The sequence below is a fragment of the Ictidomys tridecemlineatus genome, chromosome 5 (assembly GCF_052094955.1).
Source record: "Ictidomys tridecemlineatus isolate mIctTri1 chromosome 5, mIctTri1.hap1, whole genome shotgun sequence".
Taxonomy (NCBI): Eukaryota; Metazoa; Chordata; class Mammalia; order Rodentia; family Sciuridae; genus Ictidomys; species Ictidomys tridecemlineatus.
Genome location: NC_135481.1, coordinates 16,274,372 through 16,298,384, shown reverse-complemented (window position 1 = coordinate 16,298,384; position 24,013 = coordinate 16,274,372). Strand labels below are relative to the sequence as shown.

Sequence of the window (24,013 nt, the reverse complement as noted above, 5' to 3'; positions counted from 1 at the left end):
CAAAAAAAGCAAGTAAGTTAAATGTTTTAGATTATAATCAAATTTTTCAGAAATCCATGTGCAGCACAGATAAAATAGGAAAACTTCATAGAAGACAAGTCAATGATGAACAAATTAATACAGATGTGATCATGAAACCACTGAAGCATTTTGCTTCCATCATGTCATACAATATTTAGAACTGGAAGAGACATTAGTAATTGTTCTAATCCCAACTCCCATTCCACATACCCATACCCACAATCTCTACTTTATGCAGATGTGGAAAATGAGTAAAATGGCATGCCACCAGTGGGTTCTTAAAAGAATACAGAAAGCTGTTCATAGTGGGGTTGGGAGGGGGAGCATGGGAAGATTAGACAAACTGTAGATAGGGCAAAGGGGAAGGAGGTGGAGGGAGGAGGCAAGGGGGTAAAAAAGATGGTGGAATGAGATGGACATCACTACCCTAAGTACATGTATGAAAAAGACACGAATAGTGTGAATATACTTAATATACAAGGAGAGAGATGAAAATTTATGCTCTAGATACATAATATGAATTGTAATGCATCCTGCTGTCATATATAACAAATCAGAATTAAAAAATAAAAAAAGAAAACAGAGAAAAATGGACAAAAACTCCTTTTCAAAGCAAACAAAAATGAACATGTAAAATGTGCCTCAAACTCATAATTACCATGACACTGAAAACTACAAGTTAAATTTTAAATTCCAGAGCTTAGATTACACATTTGGAAAGCTCCCATCATTTTTCCTTGGTATAAAGACATGGAGAAATCACTCAGCCCAGACGACTGCTAGGAATAACATGTAATAATATACAAATGTGTGAATGTATGAGCTTGAAAGTACACACATGTATCATTTTTGTTAGTGAAGTTTCATTACATAGGAGGAACTACTAAAAAATTGAAGGTTTGTTTCTAAAAAAAATAATTAAATTTAAAATGTATTTGAGATTTTACCTTAGATATAAGGCTATTGTAAAACTAATAAAAAAATTAGTAAAAAAAATCAGAATTTTCACCAAAATCAGAATTGTTATTCTTAAATGAACAGGTCTGTGCCCATATTTGAAATTCTGATCTCTTTTCTCGGCTCTAAGAAATTAGCAGTTCTTCCTGCTTCATTTCTACCTAAAGTCATAATCTTTTATTTAGTGTCAATCAATTCCATAGCAATCAGCTATATATATATATATATATATATATATATATATATATATATATATATATATATATATATATAATGGAGCACCACAACTTCAGATGGGAATTCAGCAAGAGGAACAGATGAATTATTAAAATCAAAGATTTCATTTTCAAATAAACATCTCATTTTTAAAAAATTCATTGATCAAAGTCTACATTACATTCAAATCTAACATTTCAAACTTAAAGCAGGTGGCTTATCAACATGTGGCGTGTTTCTGAGTGCCAAATACCACACAGGCAGCACTCAAACCATGATATACTGATAATAGCACATATGGAAGAGGGCAAAGTAAAACAAGGAGAGTAGCGCCAAAAAAAAAAAAAAGTATAAACTATGTTTTGGGTTTTTTTTGTTCTGGGGTACTGGGGATTGAACCCAGGGGTGAATTACTTACTATAATTAGAATATTTAGGTCTATTAAAGATGGTTGTCTTATGAATGCTTAAAATACAAAAGAACAAACTAATGTCATGCAGAGCTCTTAAAATTTCACTTTTATATTGTCTAAATTTTCCATGATACCTCACAAGCCATTTCTTAATACAAAAATTTTATGTATTACAATACCTATGCACAATGGAGTACTACTCAGCCATAGAAAAAATTAAATCCTGGCACTGAGACAATGTGGATGAATCTGAAGATGACTGTTTGAAATAAGGTAGGCACAAAAAGACAAGCACCGAATGAACTCATTCACATGTGCAATCTAAAAAGGTTGATATCACAGATGAGGAGAGTACAATGATGGATACCAGAAGTTGGGGTGGTGGGGAGGGAAGGAGTGCTTGGGAGATGTTGGTTAAAGGGTATATAATTACAGTTAGGTAGGATGAATGTTTAGAAGAAAAAAAAAGCCCAGATTAGGTAAACAGAGACAGAAGATAGATAGATTTACCTGAGACTAGAGCTAGGAAAGAGAAGATGGAGGGTAGTGGAGAATGATTACTAATTGTCATGGAATTTCTTTCTGGGGAGATAAATGCTCTAAAATGATCATAGTGGAGGCTGTACAGCTCTGTGAGCACACTAAGAAGCACTGCATGGTACACTTTAAATGGGTGAACTACACAGCTTGTGAATTATATCTCAATAAAGCTTTTTAAAATAAATAAATAAATAAATAAAGTCTTAAAAAGAAACAGAAGAAAAAAAAAAAAAGCAGCAGTGCTTTCTCCTTTCTTTAAACCCAGATGGAAATAGAACCAATAAATTGGGAAAATGAACTCCACATTTTAGTAGCTGGGTGGGTTTTGTTTTATTCTCTGTACTGCCTAAAATAAGTTGATAGCTCAATTCACTTATCAGATTTCTTTTTCGTTTTTAACATTTTATGTCTAATCAGATACTTTGAGTGAAGCTGCATATGGACTTTATTATCACATCTGTGTGCCATATTAGAACCAGGGAGAGAGGAGTGAAGACTGACTCATTCTAATTCCCATTATCAATATCTTAATGTAGAGTTTAATTGTAAAAATGTAAATGTAAATGTCTACATTAAGTATCATTTTCCTCCCTTGTCTTTTTTATTTAGCTTCAAATGCTTAACAAATTTATTCTTTCCCAAATTAAAACAAAATCACCAAATGCCTGTGCACATGGCTAAGTTTTGAGATCAGCTAGTATAACTCACTCATTTTCCAGATGAGAAAACTGAGGGTCAGAAAAAAGAAACCACTTGCCTAAAAGGAGCAGAGCTTAAAACCAGTGTCAGGTCATCAGCGCTCTTTCCTACTGCACCACCTGGTTACAATACTCAACATATGAGCTGGATCAATCTCAAACATCTGTCACACCGAAAACTAACCCTTGGACTTAGAGTATCCTCTGTCCTTTTAGGGCCACTAAAAACGATATTCAAAATGGAGGTACCATTACAAATGAACCCTCAGGACAATTAACCTATAAGAAAACTGTTTATGGCATTCAGTTATTTATGTCAAAGGAGTCCCAATGATTTTCGAGGTTTGCTGTGCTTTCTAAGGTTTGTTGTTACCATACTGACTTCCTAGAGAAACGTGCTATGATCTTCCTTCCTTGCCCTTCATTGTACTGAATTTTGATTTGTCCTTCCTACCACATACAAATCAATTTAAAAAAAACGGCTTCACTCTCCTGGTGGAGGTCAGCCTGTCTCATTCCCACTGTTGGCAGCCACCTGGTGGAGCTGTAATACATAATTTGTTAAGAGACAAATACTAGGTGATTAATTGCCAGGTCTCTTATTACACACTTGGTTTCACAGCTTAAAGTAGTTAATTTGCAGTGCTTTTATGTAACAAGTTACATTTCCACCCAGTTCTAGTAGCAAGTGTAGATCTTTCCCCCAGTTCTAAATGCAAATATAAACCTCTTTCCCTGTTTGAGAAACTGTTCTTCTACAGTCATCAATTATCCAGCATCTCCTATTTTCCTGCTTCCTTGGTGAATTTATTTCCCATATGATGCCACAGAATATATTATTGAAAAGAAACATACACAGGATTTGAAGGGAGCTGTACGCCAAGGCAACATTTCAGTTTAGTAACCCAACACTTCCTTCTTCCTCTTGCCCAACTTTGTCCTGTTCCCGTTTAGTCTCATAGTCCTTTCAAGAGAGTGCCAATTTGGTAAGCAAACCAAAGAAAAGAGGCAGCTCAGCTTTTGATTGTTCATATTCAATAAGAGGTTTTTATCATGAATAAGGAAGCAGACTTAAATTCTCCAAACCACCACAAATATCCACTTTCCTGTGCATGCATAAACGAACACACACACACACACACCCCTCTTATTTTACCCCTCCTCTGTCCTTGCAGCACTTCAGCCAAAAATGACAAGTGCATTTTAAACTAAGTATATTGATACTGTGTTTGAATTTTTCACATCTCCTTTAGCAATAAAATAATTAAGAACACTTTTAATCCCAACAGAATTAATGTACACTTAACTAATCAAGAGCTTTGTAAAGAGAAGCTGTCCAGTGGTTAATCATATTTCCTATGTTCTGAGGGAAAACAGCTTCCACCGTAAATCAAGATGATCTTTCCAGAAAAACAGCACTCTTCTGAGAATATAAAGTTAGTTTCATTCTTTTTCAAACTGAAATTGCTTTTACTGCCAAGGATCACAACACCCCACTCCCTTTACAAGTGTCTTTCATGGGATCTACTCTCCTGAAGACACAAAGTTGCTCTGCCTCCCCTCTGTGAAGACAGCATTAATCAGAAGGGGAAAAGGCCCCAGAAAACAGCAGCCCAGACCCAGGGTTAGACAGACCTGCATGGGAATGTTGGCCCTTGGCAAGTCCTATGTCTCATCCCTCTAAGGGAGACAAAAACACTCCTCAAACAGTTGTGATTAAGTGAAAACGTGTAAGAAAGGACAGGTGCTGGGCACAGAGAAGGGCCTCAGTAAGGTCCATTCCTTCTCCCCTTTGTTTGTTGATGCGTGACATACTCCTGACTCCAGGGTAGGTGAGGACCTCGCTAAAGAGGGTTAGTAGAAAACACTATAACCAAGAAAAACCCTTCCTTCAAGTTGCTCCGGCCTCTCTCTTCCCAGCCCCAATCACCCCCTAAAATATGCCTTCGACAGTTTTTCTTTTCCATTGTCAGGGCTTAAACTGAGAAAGGACTGTCATAGTAAGACAGGTGTAGATGCTGCTTTTTGGAATGCTTTGCAGCAGTTATTGTAACCAACAGATGACTCCCACAAACTAAGAGCAGACCACCGTGCTGCAATGTAAAGGCCCTGGAAGCCTGCGTGGCATTTAAAGGTTAAAACTGCAATGTTAGAATTGGGACTTTACACAGACAAATGCCAGGAAATTCCTATCTGGGAGTCCCTGGGTAACCGTAGCCCAGCTTCTGGAGGCAAGTACACACAGTGTTTGTTTCAGTCTTTGGGACAGGTCAATAGCTGGAGCGGTACTGATTTGCTGGGGGAAGTATAACTAGATTGAGGTAAAGCAGCACACACTGACTAAGCAAGAGTACAGAGATTCTGCTCTGCTTACAACACTTCATTACCTCTCTCTGACACACCCCTTCTCTCTGGTTACATTTCCACAGGCTCTTGGGCTTTTTATAACACAGTGTATTACAGTGGAAAAGTTTCAAAAGTTGAAGCAGAGGAAATCCAACCCAGTCCTTTTTCTTTTTTTTTTTTTAATATTGATTTTATTTTTTTAAATATGACAGCGGAATTCATTACAATTCTTATTATACATATACAGCACAATTTTTCATATCTTTGTATATAAAGTATGTTCATACCAATTCATGTCTTTATACATGTACTTTTTTGCATTACAATTCTTATTACATATATATACCACGATTTTTCATATCTCTGTTTATATATAAAATAGTTTGACACCCAATTCGTGTCTTCATACATGCACTTTGGATAATAATGTCCATCACATTCCACCATTCTTGCTAATCCCCTGCTTCCTCCCTTACCCTCCCTCCCCTCTTCCCTATCTAGAATTCAGTCCTTTTTCTTTTCTTCAAGTTTACTTTCTCCCAATAATCATCTGGGATTGGTCCTCAGCTTCACTTTAAAATAACTATGTGTGTAAGCATGTATATGGTCTCCGCTTGCCTTTTGGAAGATCTCACATCCCAAGGAGAAATATGTAAACAAGAATGTGAAGACACTCATAGGAGGGAGAGAGAACACCATGTAATGTTTTATGAGGGTCAAGCAGAAACTAAGTTTTATGGGTTGTCTGCAAAGATCACTTTCAACTCCAATGGCACATGCCCTGGACAATTCTGACCCAATTTGGGGAAGGAAAGGAAACTTCTTTGAATTCTATTACTATTACCTATTCAAAATTGTAGTTCTACATACATATCTAAAGCTGTGATTCTCTGTGAGTATATGATTTTGCCTCCCAAAAAGCCACAAGCCAGCATTTGAGTTTTGGGGTTTATTTACTTATTTTTTTAATTGTCACAAGTAGGGAGATGCTACTCACATCTAACTAAGTAGAGGCCAAGAAACTGCTCAACATTCTACAATGACCAAAACAGCCCCACAACTGACCCCAAATGTCAACAGTGTGGAAGCTGAGAAACACTGATCTAAAGGAGAAACCTTGTGGAGTTCTGGAATGCAAAGTTAGTTTTAGTCTTTCTCATAGAACCAGAACTAGTCATTACAGCTGGCACCATAACTACTTGAACTGATAAAATCTATTTCTGATATAATCTATCTCATGCCTTTTTTGATTATTAGCCATAAAAATTATTTGGCAATTAATCTTAGGTACTTTGAAAATAATCTATGAATGTTAGTTTTCTGGAAAAATGACTGTATAAAACAGGACAATTGTGACATGAAATATTTTTATATTCAAATGGTAATTTCTCATAAACAAATCAACATCACAATAAAATCTTACAAGAAATCTCAACATCTACTCGGAATGACAATTTCTGCAGCAGACACTAATTTACTCTGAAAGAAAAGCATGTCCAAGATGAATTTTCCAAAACAGAGTAAGTTTCATTAAGAATATTTACACTGTAGCCCCTGTACTCAAAGTCTGAAAACACATTTGGTCCACTGGCAAATGTCAAAAAGATAACAAATCCAAAGTCCCAGCCTCCAAAAGCCTTCAAGAGGGGCAAAATCATTGCTGGGCAATACACAAAAGATCATGAAAAAAGAAAAAATGATAAGCCAGACTTTGTCAAAATTAAAGACTTGCATTTCAAAACCAAAATAAGAAACTGGGAAAAAATGAAATTATAAATCCATATAAATTATACAAAGATATAAAGAACTCTCAAAATAATAAGATAAAAAAATTAAAAATGGGCAAAAAAATGAATAGACCTTCCATCAAAAAAGAAATGAATGGACTACATGCACACAGAATAATTCTCAATATCATTAGTTATTAGGGAATGGCAAATCAAAACCACAATCAGATACTTCACACTTACTAGAAGAGCTACAATCAAAACGCAGACAATAACAAGTGTTACTGCAACCTTCAATACATTGCTGATGGAAATGTAAAATGGTACAGCCACTCTGAGAGACAGTTTGGCAGCTTCTTAAAATATTAAATATAAACTTACCATATGACCCAACAATTCCACTTCTAGGCATCTACCCAAGAGACATGAAAACATATGTCTACACATAAAGTTGTACAAGAATGTTCACAACAGCATTATTCATAATAGCCAGAAAGTAGAAACAGCCCAAATGTCCCTCAACTGTTGAATGGATAAACACAATGTGGTACAACATATCCATGAAATGGAATACGAAGTACATGCTATAATATGGATGAACCTCTAAAACATTATGCTAAAAGAAACTAGACACAAAAGACCACATATTATATGAGTCCATTTATATGAAATGTCCAGAAAAGGCAAAAAAAGTACTATAAAGAAAGAACATTAACGGTGCCCTGGAGCAGAGGGTGGGAATGAGGAGAGACTGCAAATAGGCACAGGTTTCCTTCTGGGGTGATACAAAGGTTCTAAAATCACATTGTAATAGTGGTGGTACAACTCTGTAAACACATTAAAACAGGATTTAATTATAATCTCCATGAGGCTACTAAAAAACCATGGAAGTCAAGAGAAAATGCACTCGTTTTACCAATGATGTAGATGACTGAGGTACCTATTTTAGGTTTCCAGAACAATGAACGGCACATGTAACAACACTCAGTAAATCACTGTGGAATGAAGCTGACTTACTTAAGTCAGATGGCTAAGAAGAGAACAGAACTCAGCCCGCAATCCACAGATACTCTTTTCCCCACAAAAATCCTGTATGATCTGGCAGAATTCAGACAATTGGAAGCTCTGTTCCATCAGCATCATAGTGCTGCTTATCACCAAAAATCCACATATTTCTGTTCTAAGCACACAGGATTTTAACCCAAGCACAGTGTTAGGTTTAGATATAAGGTGTCCTAAAAAACTTGTGAGAAAATGCAAGAAAATTTACAGGCGAAATGATGGGGCCATGAGAGCACTGACTCAATCAGTGCGTTCACCTATTTGAACGGATTAACTGGGTGATAACTGAAGGCAGGTGGGGTGTGGTTGGAGAAGGTGGGTCACTGGGGGTGTGCATGGTGAGGGAAGCTGGTTCTCTCTGCTTCCTGACTGTCATGTCTTCATCTGCTTTCCTCCTCCACACCCTTCCACCAGGATGTGGTCTCACCTCCAGGACAGAGCAACAGAGGTAGCAATCTATACACTGGGAGCTGAGACAATGAGAGCCAAATAAACTTTTCCTTCTCTGAAATTGTTGTCAAGTCTTTTGATCACAGCAGCAAAAAAACTGACTAAAACACATGATCACACTCTTCTCTACCTCCATGCAGAACCAGCTATCAGGTTTGGAAAATTAAACTCTAAACATTTAAAGTTTTTACTGAACCTAAAACATTATAAAGGTTCTAAGAGTTTCACAACTGTCCTGGTCCGCCTTAACTTAATGTCACTCTTGCTTCCTGGACAAGTAATTATTAAAGATGTATTTGTGGTACTTGTGTGCACTGGCTCCAACATGAATACCATATGTCATATCCAGGTTACCATTATTGCCAAATTTAAAACAATTTTCATAGTTTAACCTTACAAAACTGATTTTATTTCATTATTTCTTGTCATTATTTATTGAGGAATTACATAGGGCAAAAGGCAGCAAGTTGTTTAAACCAAATGACCACTGCATACTTTCTAGATATTTTTCCTTTTGCCATAGGAAAAACAGTTAAATGGTCCAGAAATAAAGTTTTGAGTCTAGATATGTTCAGAATCTTCCAGAATGATACAATACTCTATCATAAATAGTTTTGTACAACCTGACTGATACATAATCAGTTCCACTGGTATTTCTCCTCCTCCTCTCTACCCTCCCCCAATTTATTGGAAAGGCAATACTTTATAAATTATCTCATTCATCAAAAATATCTTTTAAAAATTAGTCTAAAACATAACGCAAAAAGTCAAATTCTGTACTCCACAAGGAAGGAAACACACGGGATACCAATAGAGATGTTTTCCTTTATTATTTAACTTATCACATTGCAACTGTGAAATCTCCAACAACCATGAAAGGGTAAATGTAAATTTATAACAGTAATATCTACTGCAATTTTTCCTATTCCCTTACCTCTTCTTTTACTATATATAGTTTGGGATGCCAAAAACTTGATTTTCACATGTACAGAGGAGCTGGAACTGAATCTTGGCTCCCCGACTTTAATGTGAACAACTTTGGGAATCCACAGCTTCCCTAAGCTTTAATTTCACACACATACATACAAAAACATGTACTGGAACATAACATGGAAATGTTTTTAAGTCCCTTTGGGTCTGGAGAGATAATGAACTTGTATTTAAGCTTCCCTCCTTAAGTTAATGTCTTAACATCCACCCCCTTTTTTAAATAAACATAAAAATCGTAAGCCTTAATGTTAATTGAAAATTTTTAAATATATGAAGTATAAGAGCTAAAAACAAATCAGTTCCTCCAACCTTATTACTAGTTGAACTCAGTGCTTTAGTGTGAACACCTACTGAATCATTCAGGGATGACAACTCTAGGTCCTCGTGGTAGACCTTGCTGGCCTTTCTTTCATCTACTTAATAAAGACTTGAACAGGGGGCTGGGGATGTGGCTCAAGCGGTAGCGCGCTCGCCTAGCATGCGTGCGGCCCGGGTTCGATCCCCAGCAGCACCACATACCAACAATGATGTTGTGTCCGCCGAGAATTAAGAAAAAATAAATAAATGTTAAAAAAAAAAAAAAAAAAAAGACTTGAACATTTACAACTGAGTCGAAGGCAGATTCTTCCCACAACAAAATGAACAACTTTGTTTAAGCAAAAACTGTTATTTATTCCCAGAATACACCACAAGGCTCCACTCAAAATACTTCCCAGAAGCTGCTGGAAAAATGCAAATTAGAAGACTCAAACTCTTATCCCTATTCTGTTAGACAATGTTGGCTAAGCTGTACAACCTGTACTTTTTAAATAAAAATATTCTTCTGGGATAGGGATGTAACTCAATGCTAGAGGGATTGCCTAGCATATATGTGGCTCTGGGTTCAATTCCCCAGCACCATAATAAATAAATAAATATATACAATAAAGACTTTTCTCCTCAGTAAATTACTTCAAGAACTTTTTGTAAATTCAGGAGTCTGACAGACCTAGAAACAGACTCTCAGTCCTATAAAAGAAGGCATGTTTTCCAAAGAAGCAATGTTATAAATGATGGCTGGTTTTGTCTGTATAATTCTCTAAAACTTAATTTATCCATTATATAATTGAGCTTTCTGATTCTGCAGTTTTAGAAACCTGAGGACTAAAGGGTTGTTTCTATGGATAAATGTTTCTGAATTCCAAACTCAAAAAGTTAACTTTTCTAATATACAAGTGTCTACCACAAACTTAAAATGAGGCTTGTTTCTTAAAGTTTTCAAAAAATAAACACAAAAAAATTAAGAATGCCAGAGTCAAGTTAAGAAGCATTAAATAACCTAACATAAAAATACAAAACGAACACAATAATATAGAATTTCATATCTGGAATAATCCTTTAATTTTTAATGTTAATCTTATATAGGAATGATTAATAAATGACTCTACTTTGAGTTTACTTGAGAAAATAAAAATCCAGATACTCCTAAAGATTATCATGCAAGTATAATGCTCTTTTTAATGCATATTTAATATACTAAATACAGCTCTAATTTAATAGATATTCTGCAAAGTTGTGTGTTTTTTTCCTATCCAATCAGAATTAAGATTTCAACCATTACAAGTGGTAATGAGGGGATATTTTAAAACATTCTTTTAGGGGTTAATCCTATCATTTTTTACACCAAACCCACCACTTTAAATAGCTTTGACTACTAAGGATTTCATTCATACATTCACAAAACATTTCATTCACACATTCCGATTTATACAAATCCTAAATTTGAACATATACCCCAGAAATTACTACCTGAATACTTTCAGCAAGTCACTTATATTTCCAAGCCACAGCTTCTTCATATTGTAAAATGGAGATAATTAATGTGCCTTCACTATAATACAGGATCAATTAAATGATGTAAATACAATTCCGGAAAGAGTACTGATAAACACACATAGATGTTTGTTATTATTATAAGATCTGCAAACACCTACATTTTGCTAAAAGAAAAATTTTTGCTCCAGATGTTCTTTCTGGATGTTTGTTCAGATGTAGAAAGCAAATAGCCTATAGTTGCCTATAGCTTATAGCAAATAGCCTATATTAAAAACCAAACAAATCTCCAGGGACTCTCTAAAGTTCCTTCCATGGAAGAAGAGTAAGATGTTAAAACTTAGATACCTGTACTTTAACATTTTCAAAGATGGATTATACATTTCCACTACATTCCTCTTGAGGGCAAGAATAGTATCTCAGTCATCATTTTAGCTGCAGTAACTGGAACAGAGATTAGCTCTGTGGGTTTTTTGTCTGTCTTGTTTTGTTTTTCTTTGTTTTGTGGTATAGAAATTAAACGCAGGAATACTCTACCACTGAGCTACACACCCAGTTCTTTTCACTTTTTATTTTGAGACAGGGTCTCACTAAGTGACCACATTTGCTTCCAACTTTCAATCCTTCTGCCTTAGACTCCTGAGCTGCTGGGATTACAGGTGTGCATCACCACATCTAACATCTCTGTTTAATAACTATTTATCAGATTACACTTTTCCAGAAAAAAAAGTAAAATGTGCATGAAATAAATGTGAGATGGAAGGAGCTCGGGCCCTAGAATAGACACACTTGATCTCACTCTCTACATAACCTTGCACAAGCTCCCCAAGTGTCTTGAGTCTTCGTTTCCTTTTAAAAGTCTACACTATAAGGAAATAAGTAAAGACTCTTTTAATTGATGTATGATATCTCACCATAATACTGCAAATAAGGCCTGTGAGTAACAAAAATGGAAAAATAAAAGTTTCTCCCAAAGTCCACGCAAGTACTTTATCCATAGTAGAAACCTACTGATTCTTACTTTAAGTATTTCTAACAAACTTGGTTATTTGGTTATGAAATATTCCCCACTGTTGGTTAAAATAGATCAGATGTTGAAAGGAAGAGAAATTGGAGGACCCTAAAAGTTTCCTCTTCTTGATGCACTACTTTCTTAAGTAATCTGCACACTAATTATTCTTACTTTGTCACTACATTAACCTTAATGAGGCCAGAAAGAAAAAGTCATCTAATTTAACATGAAGTGGAGTTACCTAAGACATTTTACATTCAGAAATAAAATGGATTATTTCACAGAATTAATTTTACTAATTAATTTGTCACTACATTTACCTTACCTTATCCCCCGTCAAGACTAAAGACACCAAGATATGAGAGTAACTAGATATTTTCAAGATACCAGGAATAGTCAGCAGGCATTCCTGGAAGCTTGCCCATGATGGGACTGCCCCTAGGCAGGAGGGATTACCCCATTATAAGAACTGAAGCTGTTCTTTGAAGCAAGAGTAATCCATTGCCCCCTAAAGCAATGACATCCCAGCAGAATCAAACCCAAGATAATGATCAACCAGATGACATAGTCTGAACAAGTTTGCTTCACTATGCACACTTCTCACGCACTCCCCTTTTGTTCCTTTCCCTTTACCAACCTGAAGCTCTTGTCAGTACCCCAATGACAGGGGTAGGATGCTAGTCCCCTTGCTTCCCAGTGTGGCTCTGACCACAATGAATAATAAATTCTTTTCTGGCTTCATCATCACTCAGGTCTCTGGACTCTCAAGGCAAAAAGTGGCAGAACCTGGTCAGCTGAGGACCCTGAAGCTTACTTAGGCTTCTGTAACAACTTCATGGAAGTAAAATGTTACTAACTGGGAACTACAAGTCATCAGATCCTTTAAGGCAAAGACCACTGGTTGCCAATTCTGACCTTTAAAGCATATGACAGCTCTATAGCCATCCTGAGACTGTCTTTGAAAGTACTTTTATCTGTCACTAATGGGAATCCAAACACATTTAAGTCTTTTGCAAAGTTAAATAAGCCAAGAGTCTTAAGAATCTTGAGCAAATACTTGTATATTCACTAGATGACTACATAATGGAAACTAATTTTTGATGGAATGTAAAAAAATATCCCAGGATAGGGGCTGGGTGTACAGCTCAGTAGTTCAGCACTCGCCTAGCCTGGCCAAAGCCCAGGGTTGGATCCTCAGCACTACAAATAAAAGAAAAAAATCAGGATAAAAATTATATATGAAATGTAATTACAATTATTTTTTCTTTTAGAACTATGCTTTGGAAAGAAGGGTTGAAAGAAGATTGAATCAAGTTCATTCTTTGTGTTTGGATAATGAACTTGGTTGACATTTTCTTTTCTCCATATTAAATTTTACTAAGTGAGTAAAATTTGTTTTACAATGAAATCATACAAAAGGATAAGAGGGAAGAGAGGAACACTGCTTAGAGATAAGGAAATGGCATAATTAGAACAGTTAGTTACCATTTAGTGTTATAATTAAATTTTTAAACTAGCAAGGAACTTTCTAAGTGATCACAAATAATTAAATCAGAATATTTGTGCTGGAGGGCTATCTTGCCTAATTTTATCATTTGACAGACGTAGAGAAGAATTATAATTGTATGATGGATTATAGTTTACAAAGTGCTTTCAAACTGTGGAATCACCTGTCCTTCAAAACACTGTTTCATAAGGCCTATTCTAGGAATCTGAAAACTGAGGGTTAGAGAGATAACATATACCTGGCACAGTGGTGCATGTCTGAAATCCCAGGGGCTTGGGAGGCCAAGGCAGGATGGTGAGTTCAAAGCCAGCCTCAGCAATGGTGAGGCACTAAGCTACTCAGTGATAAGCTGTCTCTAAATAGTGGGGTAGGGAAAGGGAGCATGGGAGGAATAGAAGAACTCTAGATAAGGCAGAGAGGTTGGAGGGGAAGGGAGGGAACATGGGGTTAGAAATGATGGTGGGATGTGATGGACATTATTATCTAAAGTAAATGAATGAAGACACGAATTGGTGTGAATATACGTTGTATACAACCAGAGATATGAAAAATTGTGCTCTATATGTGTAATAAGAATTGTAATGCATTCTGCTGTCATATATAAATAAAAAAAATAATTAAATAAAAAATAAAATACAAAATAGGGCTAAGGATGTGGCTCAGTGGTAGAATGCCCTGAGTTCAATTCCTGGTATCCTCCTCCCCCCCACAGAAAAAAAGAAAAGAGAGAGAGAGAGGGATAACATACCAATTCCTAAGATTTATGAAATGCTTACAATATATCAACTTCTGAGGTAAAGCACAGTCTTGTGAAAATTATTCTCATTTTACAGATAGGAAAACAAGGACAGACGTCAAGTGACTTACCCACAATTATATAGCTACGAGGCAGTTTTTTATTCAAAACCATACACATAAAATAGAAATTTTGAATTACGCAGATTCAACTTCACAGAGTCCTTTAGTGATGAGTTGGCCTATGATCCAGTTCCGTAGTCTCACAATTACATTGGTCGTGTTTAAAAAGATTTCCTTAAAAGTTAGTTTGGGGAATGGGGTGTAATCTTGGTGGTGCGCTCAGCATGGGCAAAGAGTGTGCATAATACAAACACAAAGTTACTTAGTTTGAGAGCCACGCCGAGGATCCAGAAGCAAAACAAGATGTACGGAACTCCACAACTAATGTTAGTGGAGAATCCACGCCTCAGAAGAAAGCAAGGCAGTTAATTGCTAAAACTGGAGAGGGCAAAGCTAATAAGTCCTTATACGTCTAGTCAAGCATTCAGAGGAAACATCTCTGTACCTCAGCAGCAGAGAGAGCAACAAAAATCACAACAACCACAATTTTAGCATCTTAAACTGGTGCAACTCAGCACAATTTGCAGGACACCTTCAGGTTCATCTCAAAAGATGGACTGGGCGGGCAGGGATTAGTCCCACTTTACACAAAAAGCCACAATGCAAGCAGTGTGGGTCGGGTGGCGGCAGGAAAGCTTAAGGGCAAAGGGCAGACACCTGGGGAGACCGCAGCATCGCCCCGCGGGGGAGGAGCCCAGGGCCCACCGCGGCTACAAGGCCCAGAACGAGGCCGCGGTCCTGGGTGGTCGCTCCCGAGGCTCGGGGGCTTTGGAGGTCGGCTGAGGTGCCTCACTACTCACGTTGGACCAGCCGGTCTCCCGTGAAGGTGGAAGAACAGCTGGTAACTAGCGCACAAGGGACGCCCGCAGCCATAGCTGTGCTAGCAAGCCGGTTCCGTCCGGTAGCCACTTCCGCCTTGGGCTGCACCACTGCCGCCGGCGCGCGGGTGAGATGCACCGGAAAGAACGCGTCCTTGGAATGGAGCGGCCGCGGACTCCACCTTCAACCCCCTTCTGCTGCTGGCATGGGACTGGCCGGGCGGTGCATAGTGTTGCCTTGGGAACGATCGCCCCGCCCCCACAGAAGGTTTCTGCAGCTGGAGGCCGTGCCTCCGCAGGGAGGTAGCCCTCCCCCGCCCTAACCATGGCTCAGGGGACTGAAAACTACGACCCCATCGGATCCATCTTAGTCCAGGTGGGAAACGGGCTTCCCTTAGTTCTGCCCAGCTACGACACTTCCGAGCGAGGCCCAGCAGCGCCAGTTCACAAGTTCCCACACATTTGGGGCGCCGCCCCCAGTCCGCCTCCAAGGAGGAAGGTTTTCACCAAAATGCCCACCCAGAGCCACCATAATCGGCCGCTTGTGCCTTACCCTGCCGGTGGTGCTGCCCAATCACTACCGTCCCGCCTCTGGTAGAACCGTTCACACCAACCACCTGTCCTTCAAAAAAATCCATCTTATGTGGTAGCACTGCTTAAAAATGTTATATTCTGAGAAATTTGAACCCATGACCTGAAGGGGTGAAGCAGAGGCAAATTAGAGACACTGGGAAGTGATAAGAAATGTAAGGAGAAATTGCAATATGTAAACTGGTTTTCTTAACTTAAATATCTTAAATGTCCCTTGTTTAAAAACACACAAATAAAAATAATTAAGATAACTTGGATTGCAAATCATGTAAACACTTCAAATATAGAAGTGTGACACATTAAAAAAATGCACACTCAAATTTGAGAGTCACTAATTTAGATTGTGTGGTAAAATATAAACTTAAGGGTGATTTCAAAGAAAAAAAAATCACAATAATCAAAGGTAATGTATTTAGCACATATCATGCACCATTCTAAGTGCTGTGTTTACTTCAAACTCATTTAACCTTACAACAACACTATTAGTTAAGTACTGTTATTATTATCTGCATGTTATGGAAAGGAAACTGACCAAAGATGAGTACGGTGGGTAGGCCCATTTACATGGAAAATGCAAGCACACTTCTCAAACTTTTTTTTTTTTTTTTTTTTTTTTGTCGGAACTGAGATTTGAACCCAGGGCCGCACTGCATGCTAGGCAAGCACTTTACCACTGCACTACACCCTCAGGCCCTCAAACCTTTTATATCCATCATTCCTGGTATAAAAGAAAGTCTCCCCTCACCTCTTTTTTGCTCCTCTAGGCATTTAAATCCTGCCTTTTCTACTGAATTTTTTCTTAACCAACCATTAGCTTTGTATATTTACAGACATATATTTGTATAATGTATATATTAAGCATGTACTGGTTAATGGTTAAATATGAAGGCATGAGTCAGATGGCCTGGATTGGAATAGTTCCACCAACTCATCAGCTTTGTCATCTTACAGAGATTTCTTGACCTCTATAAATGTTAGATTTCCTCAAATATAAAATGAAGATGATCTTACCTCCCTTGTAGGAGTCTTTAATCCTTGTAAGACTCCCTCATAGAAACCTTATAAGGAATAAAATATAGGATAGCATATAAAGTATAATAATAAATGTTACTATTAGTTGTGGTCTGGGCTCTTAACCTTTAACAATATTTAGTCTTGTGTACATTTCTTTTAACTTTACTCTGATTTCTATTTGAATTTCCTGAAAGAAGGAAAATTTGTTAATTTGTTTTTGTAATCAAAACTCTATGTGTGTGTGTGTGTGTGTGTGTGTGTATTATACCAGGGATTTAATTTAGGGGCACTGGACCACTGGTCCACATCCCCAGCCCTATTTTGTATTTTTATTTAGAGACAGGGTCTCAGTGAGTTGCTTAGCGCCTGGCTTTTGCAGATGCTGGCTTTGAACTCACCATCCTCCTGCCTCCAGACCACTGGGATTACCAGTGTGTACCACCAGGTGTAGCTAATACTATTTCACTCTTAAATGGAACTTTATGAGTGCTTCTATTAGGCAAATGAGGAACACCTGGTTCCCCTGTGGTTCTAATCTGTTATTTCTTTTCCCATTGTACCCAGCCCATTTTTGTAAATGAATAATGTAAATTAATACTAAAAGTGGTATTTTGAGAACATGACTATAGTACTTTAGAGAAAATATTTAAATACAATAATCAGGGCTCTGGTCATAGACTTTTTAATAAATAGAAACAAATAAGTATTTATTTCTGTATTTCTCTATGACCCATGCTTTTAAAAAATGTAACAATCTAGAGATTTCTAATTATAGTCATGTTCCTTCCTGTATGTTAAAAAACAATCTAGATAAAACCAGAAATCTCAATCTAATTAATAAATCTAAGGCAATACAATAAAATCAATCATGCCATTTTCATCCATGTTTAAAAAAAATAAGTTTTTATTTTTTTAATTGTGCTACTCTATTGGGATCATAAACTCTTTTTGTGACTTCTTATGAAAAAACATGCCTAAATGTTTGGATTTTCACAGATAGTTCTGATCATGAATATTCTGTCTCACTATCAGATCATGTATCCACTTTTTCATTTTTGATTCAGGAACATGATTAACATCTCCACACAGAATTCTGGTAGGCAGCATTCTATGAACTACTTCTTCAAATTTATATATAAATCAGACATTTTTAGCATTTTAGCTGGATCTTTCCTCAACTCCTCAAAAGTTTTACTATAGTAATGACAATCAGCATTATATAACAAAAATAATAGCCAACATATTTTGAAAGCCAGGCTGTTCTGAGAGTTTTAGAGGATTTCATTAAGTCCTAAAAATAACTCTACTAGGCAGGTGTTATTTTTAGCCCAGTTTACAAAAGAAAGTAAGGTAACTTGCCCAGGGTGATACCTTCAGTAGCTGTTGATCCTTAAGTAGGTTATGGCATGTTTCTGAAATAATCTTTGTTTAAGTTAGTAAGCTTTGTTTGTCTGCTTCCTGTGTATGATTTGCAAGGAGCTTATAATATAAATGAGAATGGTGTGAAAGATAAGTTGAAAGTGATGAGGAGAATTCAAACTTGCTTTTAGCAGAGATGAACAATGGAATTTCATTGGCTTCTGACTAGATGGAATCTGTTTCCATGGCTCTTTTAAATTCTAGAGCAAATCTTTGCTGCATTAACTCTTTTTTTATGTTTTATCTTCATTTTTAAATTTCAATTTGTTATATAGCAGAATGCATTACAATTCACATTGTACATATAGAGCAGAATTTTTCATATCTCTGGTTGTACACAAACAAGAGTCACACCATTTGTGTCTTCATACATGTACTTAGGGTAATGATGTCCATCTCATTTCACTGTCTTTCCTACCTTCATTCCCCCTCCCTTCCTGCTTTCCTTTTCCCCTTTGCCCTATCTATAGTTTATCTAATACTCCCTCTACCACCATATTATGAATCAGCATTCTTCAATAAGAGAAAATATTCAGCATTTATTTTGGGGGGGATTGGCTAACATCACTTAGCATTATATTCTCCAACTCCATCCATTTACCTGCAAATGCCATGATTTTATTCTCTTTTAATGCTAAGTAATATTCCACTGTGTATATATACCACATTTTCTTTATCCATTCAGCTATTGAAGGGCATCTAGGTTGGTTCCACAGTTCAGCTACTGTGAATTGTGCCACAGTAAACATTGATATGGTTGTGTCCCTGTAGTATGCTGTTTTTAAATCCTTTGGGTATAGACCAAGGAGTTGGATAGCCAGGTCAAATGGTGGTTCCATTCCAAGTTTTTCAAGGATTCTTCGTACTGCTTTCCATATTGGCTGCATCATTTTGCAGTCCCACCAACAATGTCTCTTTCCCCACATCCTCGACAACACTTATTATTGTTTGTATTCATAATAGCTGTCATTCTGACTAGAGTGAGATAAAATCTTAGAGTAGTTTTGGTAGAGATGTTGAACATTTTTTCATATATTTGTTGATTGTATATCTTCTTCTGAGAAGTGTCTGTTCAGTTCTTTGGCCTATTTATTGATTGGATTATTTTGTTTGTTTGTTCTTTGTTGTTTTTTTTGGGGGGGGAGTTGTTTGTTTTTTTGAGGTTTTTTTTTTTGGTATTAGGATTTTTTACTTCTTTACATATCCTAGAAATTAGTTCTCTATCTGACATGCATGTGGTAAAAATTTATTCCCAAATTGTAGGCTCTCTATTCACCTCACTGATTGTTTCTTTTGCTGAGAAAAAGCTTTTTAGTTTGAATTCATACCATTTATTTATTCTTGATATTCTTGTGCAATAAGAGTCTTATTAAGGAAGTAGGGGCCTAATCCAATATGATGGAGATTTGGGCCTACTTTTTCTTCTAATAGGCACAGTGTCTCTGGTTTAATTCCTAGGTCCTTGATCCACTTGAGTTGAGTTTTGTGCATGGTGAAAGATAGGGTTTAATTTCATTTTGTTACATGTGGATTTCCAGTTTTCCCAGTACCGTTTGTTGAAGATGCTGTTTTTTGGCACCTTTGTCGGATAACTGTAATTATGTAGGTTAGTCTCTGTGTCCTTTGTTCTGTACCATTGGTCTATCAGTCTATTTTGGTGCCAATACCATGCTGTTTTTGTTACTATTGCTCTGAAGTATAGTTTAAGGTCTGGTATAGTGATGCCACCTGCTTCATTCTTCTTGCTAAGGATTGCTTTAGCTATTCTGGGTGTCTTATTTTTCCAGATGAATTTCATGACTACTCTATTTCTATGAGGAATTTCATTGGGATTTTGATTGGAATTGCATTAAATATGTATAGTGATTTTGGTAGTATGGCTATTTTGACAATATTAAGTCTGCCTATCCAAGAACAAGGGAGATCTTTCCATCTTCTAAGGTCTTCTTTCTTTCTTTAGCATTCTATAGTTTTTGTTGTAGAGGTCTTTTACCTCTTTCATTAAGTTGATTCCCAAGTTTTGTTTTGTTTTTGTTTTTTTTTTGAGGATATTGTAAATGAGGTAGTTTTCCTCATTTCCTTTCAGAGGATGTGTCTCTGATATACAGAAATGTCTTTGATTTATGGGTGTTGATTTTGTATCATGCTTCTTTGCTAAATTCATTTACCAATTCTAGAAATTTTCTGGTGGAATATTTTGAATCATATCATCAGCAAATAGTGTTAATTTGAGTTCTTCTTTACCTATGGTATCCCTTTAATTTCTTTTCTCTGTCTAATTGCTTTGGCCAGTGTTTTAAGAACTGTTTTAAATAAAAGTGGTGAAAGAGGGCATCTTTGTCTTGTTCCAGTTTTTAGAGGGAATGCTTTCATTTTTTTCTCCATTTAGAACAATGTTGGCCTGGGGCTTAGCATAGATAGCTTTTATGATGTTGAGCTATGTTCCTGTTATCCCTAGTTTTTCTATTATTTTGAACATGAAGTTGTGCTATATTTTGTCAAATGCGTTTTCTACATCTATTGAGATGATCATATGATTCTTATCTTTAAGTCTATTGATGTGATGAATTACATTTATTGATTCCCTTACGTTGTATCAACCTTGCATCCTCAGGATGAACCCCGCTTGATCATGGTGTACTATATTTTTGATATGTTTTTGTATTCAATTTGCCAGAATTTTATTGAGAATTTTTATATCTATTTCATTAGAGATATTGGTCTTAAGTTTTATTTCTTTGTTGTGTCTTTGCTTCGTTTTGGAATCAGGGTGATATTGAGCTCATAGAATGAGTTTAGAAGTGCTCCCTCTTTTTCTGTTTCCTGAAATAAATTAAGAAGTATTGGCATTAGTTCTTATTTAAAGGTCTTGTAGAATTTGGCTGTGTATCCATCCAGTCCTGGGCTTTTCATGTTTGGTAGGCTTCTAATCGTGGCTTCTATTTCACCACTTGAAATTGATCTCTTTAAATCATGTATATCATCTTGATTCAATTTGGGCAAATCATATGACTCCAGAAATTTGTCAATGCCTTGAATATTTTCAAAATAATTTCGAATTATATTCTATATTTCTATAGTGTCTGTTGTGATATTTCCTTTTTTATCACGTATGTTAGTAATTTGAGTTTTTTCTCTCTTTCTCTTCATTAGCATAGCTAAGGGTCTGTCAGTTTTATTTATTTTTTCAGAGAACAACTTTTAGTTTTGAATTTTTTTCCATTGTTTCTTTTGTTTTAATTTCATTGATTTCAGCTCTGATTTTAATTATTTCCTGTCTTCTGTTGCTTTTGATGTTGATTTGTTCTTCTTTTTCTAGGACTTTGAGATGTAATGTTAAGTCATTTATTTGTTGACTTTTTCTTCTTTTAAGGAATGAACTCCATGCAATGAACTTTCGTCTTAGTACTGCCTTCATAGTGTCCCAGAGATTTCAATATGTTGTACTTGTGTTCTCATTAACTTCTAAGAATTTTTTAATCTCCTCCTTGATGTCTTTAGCAACCCATTGTTCATTCAGTAGCATATTATTTAGTCTCCAGGTGTGAGTAGTTTTTATTTTTTATTTTATCATTGATTTCTAATTTCATTCCATTATGATCTGATAGAATGCAGGGTAGTATCTCTACTTTTTTTGTATTTGCTAAGAGTTGCTTTGTGGCATAATATATGGTCTATTTTAGAGAAGATCCATGTGCTGTGAGAAGATAGTGTATTTGCTCATTGAAGGATGAAATATTCTATAATATTAAGTTCATGGTTTTTTTTTTGTTGTTGTTCAGCTCTTGTTTGAAAGATCTATCTAGTGGTGAAAGAGATGTGTTAAAGTCATCCAGAATTATTGTGTTGTGATCTATCTGACTCTTGATCTTGAAAAGAGTTTGTTTGATAAACATAGATACTCCATCGTTTGGGGTATATATATTTATTATTGTTATGTCTTGTTGATGACTGTTTCCCTTAAGCAGTATTAAATATCCTTCTTTATCCCTTTTGATTAACTTTGGCATAAAGTCTACTTTATTTGATATGAGGATGGAAACCCCTGTTTGCTTCCACAGTCCATGTGAATGCAATGTTTTTTCCCCAACCTTTCACCTTCAGTCTGTGGATATCTTTTCCTATGAGATGAGTCTCTTGGAGGCAGCATATTTTTGAGTCTTTTTTAAAAATCCGATCTGCCAGTCTATGTCTTTTGATTGGTGAGTTTAGGCCATTAACATTCAGGGTTATTACTGAGACATTATTTGTATTCCCAGTCATTTTTGTTTATTTTTGGTATTTAACTTGACTTGATTTCTCCTTTGATTAGTTTTTCCTTTAGTGTAATTCCTCCCTTTGCTGATTTTCATTGTTGTTTTTCAATTCCTCTTCATGGAATATTTTGCTAAGGATGTTCTGTAGTGAAGGCTTTCTAGATGTAAATTCTTTAACTTTTGTTTATCACAGAAAGTTTTTATTTTATCATCAAATCTAAAGCTTAATTTTGCTGGAGATAAGATTCTTGCATCCATTTTCTTTCAGAGGTTGGTATATACTGTTCCAGGATCTCCTGGCTTTGAGGGCTGGGTTGAAAAATATGCTGAGATAGGAATTGGTCTCCCCCATGTGTGATCTGATTCCTCTCTCTTGCAGCTTTTAAAATTCTATCTTTATTCTGTATGCTAGGCATTTTCATTATAAGGTGCCTTGGTGTAGATATGTTGTAATTTTGTACATTTGGTGTCCTGTAAATCTCTTGTATTTGATTTTCCAGTTCATTCTTCATGTTTGGGAAATTTTCTGATATTGTCTCATCGAAGAGATTGTACATTCCCTTGGTTTGAAACTCTGTGCCTTCCTCTATCCCAATAACACTTAGATTTGGTCTTTTGATGCTATCGCATAATTCTTGGATGTTCTTCTCATGGTTCTTACCACCTTCACTGTGTGGCCAACTTTATTTTCCAGATTGTATACTTTGTCTTCATTATCTGACATTCTGTCTTCCAAGTGATCTAGTCTGTTGGTGATACTTCTTTCTTTATTATTATTTTAAATTAATTTTTTTATTTATATATGACAGTGGATTGCATTACAATTCTTATTACACATATGAAGCACAATTTTTCACATCTCTGGTTGTATACAAAGTATAGTCCACAGCAATTCGTGTCTTCATACATTTACTTTGGATAATAATGACCATCACATTCCACCATCATTTCTAACCCCATGCCCCTTCCTTTACCCTCCAACTTCTCTGCTTTGTCTAGAGTTCGTCTATTCCTCCCATACTCCCTCTCCCTATCCCACTATGAATCAGCCTCCTTATATCAGTTAAAATATTCAGCATTTGGTTTGGGGGGATTGGCTGTCTTCACTTAACATTATTTTATCTAACTCCATCCATTTACCTGCAAATGCCATGATTTTATTCTCTTTTATTGCCAGGTAATATTCCATTGTATATATATGCCACATTTTTTATCCATTTATCTATTGAAGGGCATCTCGGTTGGTTCCACAGATTAGCTATTGTGCATTGTGCTGCTATAAACATTGACATGGCTGTGTCCCTGTA

The 24,013-nt window shown here is 36.2% G+C and overlaps 2 protein-coding genes across 5 annotated transcripts in view; one reads left to right on the top strand and one right to left on the bottom strand.

Annotated features, from left to right (window-relative positions):
• The window catches only part of Aagab (alpha and gamma adaptin binding protein), a 49,674-nt gene extending 34,114 nt beyond the window's left edge, over positions 1-15,560 (bottom strand). For 3 of the 4 annotated variants that reach the window (XM_013359861.4, XM_078049415.1, XM_005316725.5), the window contains exon 1: positions 15,409-15,560. In XM_013359861.4, coding sequence (XP_013215315.1) covers positions 15,409-15,481 — 73 coding nt within the window. In that variant the 5' untranslated portion in view covers positions 15,482-15,560. The other variant, XM_013359862.4, reaches the window with a different exon arrangement.
• Positions 15,561-15,675: 115 nt separating this feature from the next.
• Positions 15,676-24,013, top strand: part of LOC144377510 (IQ domain-containing protein H-like) — a 43,670-nt gene continuing 35,332 nt past the window's right edge. The window contains exon 1 of the mRNA XM_078048953.1: positions 15,676-15,802. Within this exon, the coding sequence (XP_077905079.1) occupies positions 15,752-15,802 (51 nt within the window). The 5' untranslated portion in view covers positions 15,676-15,751. The remainder of the gene's footprint in view (positions 15,803-24,013) is intronic.